The sequence below is a fragment of the Nothobranchius furzeri genome, chromosome 19 (genome assembly GCF_043380555.1).
Source record: "Nothobranchius furzeri strain GRZ-AD chromosome 19, NfurGRZ-RIMD1, whole genome shotgun sequence".
Lineage (NCBI taxonomy): Eukaryota > Metazoa > Chordata > Actinopteri > Cyprinodontiformes > Nothobranchiidae > Nothobranchius > Nothobranchius furzeri.
In genome coordinates, this window is record NC_091759.1 from 23,628,269 (window position 1) to 23,639,583 (window position 11,315).

Consider the following 11,315-nt stretch of genomic DNA (forward strand, 5'->3'; position numbering starts at 1 on the left):
CACACACACACACACACACACACACACACACACACACACACACACACACACACACACACACAGCTTTCTTTCATGCTGCTTGCTGTCCTGTTAATCTGTGTGTAGGGTCAAACCTGTCGGGGTGGGAGTGTTGGCGCACTGGGAGGAACGGGGCTGGTCCTCTGATGTAACTTTTAATCTGAAGTTTGTATTTATTTATTTGTCTCTAATGGAAATAATCATGTGATCACAACGTTGTCCCTTCTTTAATTTTCACCCTAGATATTATAATTATTTTTATTCGTTGGTGTTAAAAGACAGACGCTGCCTGGCCAGAACCTCGGCTCAGTTCTGTTGAATAAACTCGGATCAGTTTTCCTGCTGCTGATCCGTCACAGCTTTATTGACGCGGGTGGAGATAATCCGCTGCCAGCTAATCTGTGAATCCAGAACCCACTCAGTCTCCCACGGAGTCGATGGGTCAAAGAACCAAACGTTCCTCTGATCAGCCCACTGGTCCCAAACTCACCCGGATAAACGGATCTGCTCTTTAAACGATGCCCACAGAGGGGCTGGAACAAAGGCTGACAGATGGCCGTCCTCCTCGTGATCAGGCGGCCGCGAACATGTAGGCTCAGAGCATCAGAGGGAAAACTCAGCAGGACTTTGTTTTGGAATGAAGGTAAAACTCCCCAAAATAAAAAAAATATATTAATTTGATCATTTTTAACTTAAATTCACCGTTAATCAGCTGTTCACTGTGGAAAAAGTGCTTTTTCCTCCATGTTTTCCCGTGCTTTTAGGGAGTTTCTGAACATTTTCCTCAAGTCTGTTTTAAAGTTTGGACCGAAACAAAAACCGTTTAGTGTCATTTCTCTCCTCCGTTGTTGTTTTTTAAACCAGAGCAGAATAAATCCGACGGCTGAGCGCCGCAGACGGACTTGGGTCGGTGTTTATTTACGGACACGAGCTGAAACAGTCGCTTGTATAAATGTAGACCTTCTAAATCAGTGTTAGCACTTTTCTACACCTGGAATCCGTGTTTGGAGGCGGAGTTTGAGCGAGGAGCTGACATCAGGGGGTGCGGTACCTGCAACGTGCCGGCGTCTCCGATTTCATTTTACTGTTAGTGTTTCAGGACAGGATCAGGAGCCTGTTGAAGGTTATGTTCGGAGCGCAGAGAATGTATTTGTGTGTGTGTGTGTGTGTGTGTGTGTGTGTGTGTGTGTGTGTGTGTTTTAGGGTTCCTGGCAGCCAATAATCCCGACGTTAGTCAGCGGTACACTTGAAGGTTTGTGGTAGATTTGTTACGTTTCCTCCACCTGCTGTCTTTAGTCGTCAAACCTTTTTTTTATCTGACCTCTGATATTTTATTACGAGGAACTTCTCTGCATCAATCCGCCTCCTGGTTTCTGACCCTCGAGGTTACTGCCGCCCACGTTTTGCTTTCCTCACAGCGTCGAGTCCAATCCGAGGGATAGGTCGTCTCCACGGGGTTCCGTGGCGTTCACGCTCAGAGCCGTCAGACTTCCTGTAGCAATGAAACGGCGTGAAAATAAAGGAAATCCCGCAGAGAGGAACCGCTCTGGGCTGATTCTCAGAAGTCGTTTTTTCTTATGGCACATGTAAATATCACTGATTTTTATTTTCCTCCCGTTTGTGTTTTCTTACAGAGTTTCTACCTGAGCTCCATCCCTCTGTCGGTGAAACACGTCTTAGTTTGTGCATTTTTATAAATAAGTTTCTTTTTTCACATGTCAAAATGTAAATACTGGAAAAAAAAAGAAAAAAGCCACTCTTCATGTTTGTGGGTGAGCTCTCTCTCTCTCTCTCTCTCTCGTTAAAACTGTGAAGCTGGGCGAGTTTCCTCCTTCCTGTCGGTCCTCCGTAGACCTGAAACGTTCCGTCTGTACGTGACCGACTAGACCAGGACACGTCTGTGTTTGGGATTTTTACTCGGTTGAGTGTTTATTTGTACTGAAGGGAATCGTCTCCCTGCTCTTCCTGTACGAACAGACTTTTTCTGAACTTTCAGTTGTTTTAACGCAAAAGAAAAATCTGGTTCCCTGTCAGGTGAGACAGGACAGACGTTTAACCCCTTGGATCAAGTTAACAGAATCCTTTATTTTTTAATTACGCTTCCAGCACAACTACATGGGTTGGCTGAATTACCCACAATGCAAAACAACCTTAATCTGATATTTGAACCACAGATTGAGTTGGAGTGTCTGAGCTTCTCTCTTATAACAGCAGTTTTCTGACCCGTCTCACTGGAGCTAGCGGTTCAATAAGCTACAACCAAACGCAAACATTTCACTTTTCTCCCTTTCAGAGTGTTTTTGTTTCTTTTAACTATTTCTGTTCAGTATTGAGAGAAAAGTCTTCAGTCCGTAAACCCGTAAATGTTCTGTCCTGGAGAAGTGACGCGTCGGGGGGGAGGGAGGGAGAGAGAGAAAACACAAACCTGTCTCTGTTCTGTGTACTTATATTTACTGTAATAAAGTGGTGAAACTGTGTTTGAAGCTTCCGTGTGAATTATTTCCTTTGTAAACAGAATTTATTTTGTTTTTAATCATAAAAGAACATAACCCTCTGCAGACTGTTGCGTAAAGTTCAAGATTTGTTTTTAGTTTGGATTTCACTTGGAAGTTACTATTACACAAAAAGTAAAATTAAGATTTTGTTTGCTTTTGTTCAGAATAATAAACCAAAACTCAACAGGGCAAATGGGTCGTAAAACAAAGGAGATAAACTATAAAAGAGACTAGTGTCAATGATGAAGTCTAGACATGTTATTTAAACTATCGCATTTAAAACAACTGGGTGAATAGATGGAAATGTTCTAAACAATTATGTTTATAATTTAAAATAATAAAAAAAATAACTTGACAAGTGAAATACCAGAATAAACCCCTTAAAATGCGGAATATTCGGCTTTAAATAATCCATAAAATAAATGTATTCATCAAATTAGTGCCTTTATTTTTCTTTGTAGTTCCTCTTTCGTCCAGCTGGAGGCGCTGTGCGACGGTTTCCACTTTAAAACGAAGCCAACTTCCGGTTAGCTTAGCTTTGTGAAAACGAACACGCTAGGACAACGGAGTCGGTTCTGGAAGGTAAACTCCCTTAAAAATAAAACCCATCCTCGTTGAACGTAGTAAACTTTTGGTGATTTAATTATAAACGATTATGTGCTCTAAATATTGAATCGTTGTTGACGAGGAAGCGTCGCATCTTTTAGCGAGATTAGCGTCTCTTAGCTAAAACTTAGCAAGGCGTCGCCGTATGAAGCGAGCCTTATTTAGATTAGAAAATGTTTCGTTGAACAAGTTGGATTTTATTCATTTTTTACTTGGGAAATCATAAATATTCAGTGTTTGTAATTACAATGTGCTTTTTGCGTACGTAGGCTTCTTCAGCTATTGCTAGCTGGTGTTTGTGTTTTGACATTAAGCTAAAAGTAAAATAAAATAAGTATTTCTAAACAAACTGCATTTACAAACTCTTAAAGAAAACAAATAGTTGGGTTTATACTGCTGGAGTAAATTCTAGAGTGTCCCAAACTATAAAATCTAAACATTTAACTCTAAAATAACAGATTTTAGAACACATCTCATGTTAATTTCATGTATTGACAGTGTTTTTTTACATCAGCTTTTAAAAATAATTTTTAGATCCTGGCTTTTTGCTGAGCTCTTTTTACTATTCTGTCCTTTTTAGTGTTAGTGATTCTGATAAACGGTCCACATTTAGTGCAGAACTGTAATTGTAGCTTGAAATTAACCTTAAATTACCAAAGGTGTTTACACTTCTGAATAAAAAAGTCTTGTTTTACGAGTTTTCTCAGCTCAAGCTCAGGCTTCTTATGTGTGTTTGAATATCTTTGAACTTTTATTTGATCTTTTTGAATCATGGAGATAAATAAATTTAATTTCTGAGTAGACAAAATAGTCTCTAAGTAACAAATAGTTGTTGTATTGTCCAAATGTGGTCAGATATGTGATGTGATGCAACAACAAGTCACCGTTCTTCAGTCAGTAGGTAGAAACCAAAGGGCTCTGGGCAGGTGTGGCCCAGATACCACGTGATGTAAATATCAGATACTGGGTGGGTAGGAGACTCGGCATAATTAGAAGCTGACTGTAATAAAAAAAAAATCAGGAGTTTAACAGAATTTTTTCAGTTTGCTACAAAACTCATTTTTGCTCAGTAACTAGTCTCGTACTGAAAGGAAAAGCTGAATCGTCACAGCGGTTTATGTGAGACTGGTTTAATTACATGGTTTAATTACATTAATCCCAAAAATGTATTTGTATAAATCACTTAAATAACCTTTTTGTTCATCAGAATAAACAATGGGATGTCTGCAGAAGACGTGACGGTTTGTTTAGCAGTTTCATTTATAAGATGTGAATTCTCCCTTCTCAACTTTTATGCACTTCCTTCATTTTATGTATTGAAATATATACACGTGACCCAGGTTGAGTTGTGTGTGTTTAATTTTGGTTTTGGAGAGTTTGGACACATTTCTGTGGATATGATCCTTTTATTTTGACAGATTTTCAGGCTTTAGCTCGCCTTTCTTCCTCCTGCAGGTCGAAGCTGAGGGCCATGGCTCGTGGGCAGCAGAAGATCCAGTCCCAGCAGAAGAATGCCAAGAAGGCAGCAGAGAAGAAGAAAGGCCAGGGCGCTGACCAGAAGACTGCCGCCAAGGCCGCGCTCGTCCACACCTGCCCTGTGTGCCGGGTTAGTCAGGAATCTGCTTTATTTTCTGATTGTAACATGATGGAAGTGGTTACGCAATAAGATGTGATATTCCATATAAATATGAATTATCAATCTTATTGGTATTTGAATATTTGATACAATATTACCTGCAGGTAAATGCACAATAACTCAGTCGGGATGTATTTTATAAAATGAATTTACTATATTTCTAAACTAATGATGATGCAGAAGAACATGTTGTGATGAGTGATGGTTGAAGCAGATAACTGAGACAATGAATGGAATGATGGAACATGAGTGTCAGAAACTTATGATGTCTGGGTTGAAACATCAGTCTGACTTCATGGTTTAACAAACTAGATTATTCATAAAACCGTCCAACGCCCGTGTGCATGGTCTATGGACCCTTGTGGTGAAGGTCCTCGTGTGATCCCAGAGGTCAGAGAGGTCGGTACGGACAGACTGCCGGTGGCGTTGACCTCTGAGGTGCTGGAGCTGTAGCTCCGCCCCACATACGAACCCGTCTGCTCTGAGATAGGTTCCGGGGGACGGCAGGAAGCTGGCGTATCTATCTAGCATCTGATGCAGCTTGCAAAGAACCTTTACAGTATGTTCTGATGGGAAACCAGCTTCAACACAAACAGTTGTTTTCCGCTTGGTCCTAGAGCTCAACCAGTGTCAATTTAATATAGAGTAATGTTGTTTTTGGATGGTAAAAAGTGCAGGGGTCCAAACTTGACTTTGGAAAAAGTGGGGGGGACATGCCCCCCCCCCCCCAAAATTACGTCCATGACCCTGATGTCAGCGTGGTCTGACCGTATGAGTGTGAGCTGTTAGTTAAAAAGGTGAAATACGTGGCCTTTGGTACCTTACACACATCTTCCATCAGGCAGAAATAACACGAATTATTGAGACCATGTGACGTTTCTAATCTTTTATTGTCAGAAAACATCTGCAAGTGAACAGATTCATCCATGAGGAAATCACATCAATAAAGCATCAAGCTTCAGACTTTTAGTGACTCTGTTGTAACCTTGAGATGACATCACTTACTTTTCTGGTGTTTTTAGACACAAATGCCCGACCCGAAGACCTTCAAGCAGCACTTTGAGAGCAAACATCCCAAGTGCCCGATGCCCCCCGAGCTGGCCGACGTTCAGGCGTAAACACTCCGGTCTGGGTGAGTAGCGTCTACTCTGGACTTAACCGGGCCTTTTTGTCCTTCCACAGAAATCACAAACAACTTCATACTGCTTTTATTAAACAGTGTTTAATATAGCACCTCCCAGGCTTCTACAAACCCCCCAAGGCACTTTACAACACTGTCATAAAGCTATTTGGATCATCGGTGAATCGGATGAAACGGGAACATTTCTTCTCCTTCCTGTACTTTGCATGCTGTCGCCTACATATGTCCATAATTAAGCTATGACCAGTAAAATTTTATGTATTTCATTATGTTACTGGAAATGTTAACATTTAATTTCTACCGCTAAAAATGTAATGGTGACATTATGTTCACAGATAGACGTGTTTGTGATTTACATGCTACAGTGACTTGCCGTAATCCTGCTGCAGGGTTTAGCATACAGCTAAGAAGTTTAGATATTCTTAGTTTCACAGCCGTCTAGGGTTGTCACGGTGTGAAAATTTAACCTCACGGTTATTGTGACCAACATTACCACGGTTTTCAGTATTATCGTGGTATTTTTTTTAAACGTGTTACATTTTCACACAATTAAATAAACCCTGTATGTTAGGAAAATATTGTCCTCAGTTTGTGTCTAAATTTAGCCTAAAATGTGTTATTTTGTAATTATGTTGTTTATTTGTTTACATTTTTCCCCTTTAGTCTTTAAAATACCAATATTTGCCCATAACTTCTTATTTTTTGTCTGTTTGATGTCATCATTTTAAAAATATTAGACCAGATGATACTCAGTACTCAAGTAGCCTTCTAATCAGATACTTTTTTACCCTTACTTGAGTAATAAACCCTATATCAGGAAAATATTGTCCTCGGTTTGTGTTCTTCCAATGAGCTTTGCAGATGTGGGAAAATGTCATCAGGCAGTAATCGTTGTTAAATTCATAATTATTCTCGGAGAGAGACCAGCTCTTATCTGCCCCTGGGAGCCCCGTAATGCATAGCGTCATTTCAACATGGCGGTGTCCGCGACACGGTTTATATGCAGGTAGCGGCGCTGCGGCTGCTTTATATAGCGACTCGTTGCATTCTCCCTCAACCCAAATCCTCGGATCACGCACTTTAGCTAAAACGCTAACTTTAGCTTGCCTTGCGTTGACTGTAGAGTTGTGGGTGATGGTCACGCAGATGTGTCATGAGATTTGAAGCGTTGCTGCCTTTCACAGACACTTTTTCTGCACGTGCTGCAAACAGGATAGCCGTCTTCTATCAACTGTCCCTCGTCATTCTTCAGATATCCAAAAGATGCCCGTACTTCCCACTTTGTCTTCTTTGAGGGATAATAAATGTCCTGAGCGCTGCCGTCTCCTCCTTTGGCCGTTATTTCAGCTTTAGCTTCAAGAAAGTTTTGGTTGTAAATAGAGCTGAAACAACTAATCGATTTAATCGTTTATAATCGATTATTAAAATAGTTAACAACTTTTTTAGTCATCGATTAGTTGTTTAATAATCATATTTTACCGCATAAAGTCTATTTTTTACCACAATCTGACATCGGTTACAATCTGTTAAATTTGCCGCCAGTGTGTGGCAGTAATGAGCCACTGATCTACCAGTGGGGCCGTAGAAGAAGAAATTAGCCAATAAGTGCCCTCGGTTTTCATGACGTATCACGTTAATGACGCGCATCTTGCTGTGAGAGATGGCGGATCAACAACAAATACGGAAGAAAAATAGAAGCGACAAAACAAGAGAAACCCCGGACAAAAACCTCACGAGTATGGGAGCACTTCACTAGATGCCTTGAAAAGACCGGTGACCTACAAAATATGCAAAAACCATGGCACGACGGAAGCACGACGTCCCTAAGTGAACATTTGAGACGAAAACGTGGGGGCTGATGCAGCAGAGGAATGTCCGGTAAGTAACAGAAAATAAACAAGCTAACGCAGATCACATTTGGGACTTAGTGTTAGCTGAGTTCGTTATAGTGGATGTTAAACATGTTTTTTTTTTTTTTTTTTGCCGCGTCAGTTTACGGTGTTCTACTTCTGATTGACTAGATGCAATCGTGAATCTCCTCCGTGTTGTGAATCATGCGCTTGCCAAATTTAGCACGTCTGTTTATAAGAATGTTCTCGTTAAGAGAAAAACGGCACAAACCCATAACTATGTTCCTCATTCAAAAAAGGACAACTCCGCGGAGAAAAATATACAGACGAGCTGTGTCCAGGTGAATATAATGCGGCATAGTTGTACACTTTCAATTTTTAAATACAGGAGAAATTCAGAAAGTCCTTTTTTTAACTATTAAAAGGCTGTTTTACTATCTAACGCTGTAAAACGCCTCACAACACATTTTTGTCAAAATAAATGATCACTGTATATTGTTAATTAATTCAAATAATGTAATATTGATTTAGTGTTGTAGTGTGTGTGCTGCTTTATTTTATATGTGTACTTAATTCAGGTTATTTGTGTTTCTTATGCAGAAAAAAACAAGCAACGATGGACAACTACATGGGGAACAAGACACTCACCCCCAGCAATGCATACCACTTACAAACTCTATTCCAGATTCTACATTATTTTTTATGGAATTTACCTCTTATATTTTGATGCCAAAAAATTATTCTGGACTGATATTTTGCACTGTTTAGCTCATTTTACACTGCTGACTGTGGTCATGTGCAATAAAATAGATTGCAGTCAACTGCACAATTCTCTTATGTTTTTCTTTTTCTTAACTGAAATGTATTCATCTCTTGTATAGGTTAAATAGCTAAACAATAACAAACCGATTAATCGAAAAAATAATCGACAGATTAATCGATTATGAAAATAATCGTTAGTTGCAGCCCTAGTTGTAAACAACAAAGTGCGCATGTGCCGCCGGCAACTTCAGCAGATGATACGGTGGCTGGTAAGGGTCACCGCACCTACACCGCAGCCACGGTAATCCACCGAGATAATATAGTTTTAAAAACAAGACGATTATTATTATTGTCAACTTTTCTACCAGGGTTTACCGCTACACCGGTTACCGTGACAACCCTACAGCCGTCGTGAGCCTGCTACCCGCTAGCATTAGCTCATGTCGTTCCTCATCACAACACCGGCTTTCTCTCTCGTTCTGATCTGCTCGGTTGCCTCCTACACATGACTTGTGGCTGTTTTCTTCACATGAATAATCTTGTTAAACTGTTAGGATATCTGTTATTTCACTCTGCTGGTGGTAGCACTAGGGTGCTAATGCTAGCCGTGTTGCTTTAAAACACCCGCGTATTTTAGCGACAAATAGGTCCTCTGGTACCGTGAGGAAGCTAACGGCTACTAGCGGAGCTAACTGTTCAGTGGGTTTGTCAGTGTTGTATGGGATATGAGAGCTGACATCACTCAGAACTACGGAAGCCCAAAGGTGGAAAAAAGACATCTTAAGTCAAATCTCCCAGCTTCACTGTTTATCTGCAGGAGATGTTTGTAAAACTTGTTCAGAACGTGCGGCCATATTTGTTTTAACTGAAGTTTTCGTACATTTAGTTATCGGCTCTTCACAAATACTCAGGATTACCGTGACTGAGCCCTTTTTATGTGCATTCTGCGACAGACTAATTATTATCTAACTTATGACTTCTCTTGCTTGCAGGTTCACGGATTAGACGCTACGTTTCAGCCCATGAAGAATGCTGACGTGCACTAGGACCTGTTGGTACTCGAGCGTGTCCGTATTAGTGTGTGTGTACGTGGAAACGGGGCAGATGCACACCAGCAGCCTTTTTAACATTTATCGTACACTTTCCTTTCTTCGGGTAAAAAGGTGAAGTTTATTAAGAAGTGTCATCTGCTGATTAAAGTTATTTGCGACTAGAGAGGCTGGAAGGACTTCCTCACTCACACACGTGACTCTGCTGTTTGGCTCCTTTTGGCAAATTTAAACACGGTGCAAAGCTGTTCTGATTTCACTTAACCAATGAAATGGAGTAAAAGTGTTGGTGTCCAGTTTACAACTTTACCTCACATTTAACCACAGCGACTGACTTGGGTCCAAAAGCTTGTTGTCCTCGTCTGTAGATTAAAGAGATGCTTTGTAACCCAGAGGGTAAGTTATTAAGTACTGAGTGACCACGGTCAAATTTACTAGCTGGCAGAAACCAAACTTGCTGTACTGTTTTTTTTTTAAAGCATTTTCAAAAATAAAATGAACAATTTATTTGAAATGACTTCTTGTCCTTGTTAATTGTGTTAACATGTATATAAAAACCTTTATACCCGCTTGTCCATGCAGTGTGTGGGGAGGCTGGTGACATCAGAAGCCTCTTCAGCTACATCTGTCGGCTGAAGCAGATCAAACACGCACGGGAAGAAGAGGAGGAACAGCTACGTAGAAGAGGAGACGACTGGACGCTGAAAAAATGGCAACATTACATCCTCCGTACGTAGTGTAACAAGCAGGAAAGGACGGAATGATTTCCTACATCATAAAGCAAAGAGTTGAGAGTTTGTTTGACGCAGAGGCATTGGAATTTACACCTCCCATTTCTGCAGAACAAATGATTGCTGCTGAAACCCAGGCCGGGGAAAAACAAAAACAATGCAACAGGCAGCCATAACAACCAACCTCACCAATGCTACTCTTTCAAGTCCACCTGATGTAAATGAACTAAAGCATTACTATGGACCAGGAACAAACAACAAAGCCTGTCTGCTTTACCAAAAAGAGAAATCCCTGATTTGGATGGAAATTCACTACAATATTCATCTATATAGCCTTTGAGAATGGAGTTTAGTGCAATACAAAAGGCCACGCAATGGAATTAGTAAGTAGCTGCCAACAAATGAACTCTGATCATGGCTGAAGGAGCACTATGGCAACAAACCAAAGATCACAGCTGCATTTAAGGACAAAGCCTCTCGTGGCCTCCGATGAAGTAAAAGCCCTCCAGATGCTGCAGTGTGATGGAGGAGGAGCAGTATCTGCGTGATTTGGATATGCCCACAAATAACGCTTACTTAGGGGTTAGGCAGTGATCTGACCACACCACTCTATCTTTATTCTGCTCTCCCCACCTGTTTCAGGATCCACTGATTTCCCTCTTTCCTGTTCACTCTCTTAACATTTTTAATCTCGTTTGCCTATTTTTTTGCTCATTTTAAATATATTTTTAAACATTTTCTAAATGCTTTTTGATATTTTTACATTTTTTGTGAAGCGCCTCATGATTTTTATCTTGAGAGGCGCTATAGAAGTGATACTTTCTTCTTCTTCTGGAGGTCTGCAGGGTACTTGAAACTTTCCAAACATGCTGAATGTGGGACTTGTTTCCCTGCTCAGTTAATCACCGGTGAGGGAAAAACAAATCAAAGGGACTCACAGAGAGCTGAGGGTTTCTCACGTACACACAATGAAGGGTGACTAGAGCCGAGGTGAGGACAGTGTGGTGGCATGAAGACTGATCAACAC

The 11,315-nt window shown here is 40.6% G+C and overlaps 1 protein-coding gene and 1 long non-coding RNA gene across 2 annotated transcripts; both read left to right on the forward strand.

Moving 5' to 3' along the window:
• The first annotated feature begins 2,995 nt into the window (after nt 1-2,995).
• Nucleotides 2,996-10,074, forward strand: zgc:91910 (Zinc finger protein 706-like). Its single transcript, XM_015974046.3, has 4 exons — nt 2,996-3,095; nt 4,575-4,725; nt 5,778-5,887; nt 9,501-10,074. The coding sequence occupies exons 2-3, from the start codon at nt 4,591-4,593 to the stop codon at nt 5,871-5,873; spliced, it is 231 nt and encodes a 76-aa protein (XP_015829532.1). The 5' UTR covers nt 2,996-3,095; nt 4,575-4,590; the 3' UTR covers nt 5,874-5,887; nt 9,501-10,074.
• An 86-nt stretch (nt 10,075-10,160) lies between these two features.
• Nucleotides 10,161-10,571, forward strand: LOC139064240 (uncharacterized). Its single transcript, XR_011517320.1, has 2 exons — nt 10,161-10,286; nt 10,400-10,571. It is a non-coding gene; the product is annotated as an uncharacterized lncRNA (long non-coding RNA).
• The last annotated feature ends 744 nt before the right edge of the window (nt 10,572-11,315 follow it).

Bases quoted from the DNA above. Each gene is read 5' to 3' on its own strand.
- zgc:91910 (XM_015974046.3), top strand. From the start codon at position 4,591: ATGGCTCGTGGGCAGCAGAAGATCCAGTCCCAGCAGAAGAATGCCAAG. The intron at 4,726-5,777 runs GTTAGTCAGGAA...TGGTGTTTTTAG, and splicing joins ACACCTGCCCTGTGTGCCGG to ACACAAATGCCCGACCCGAA.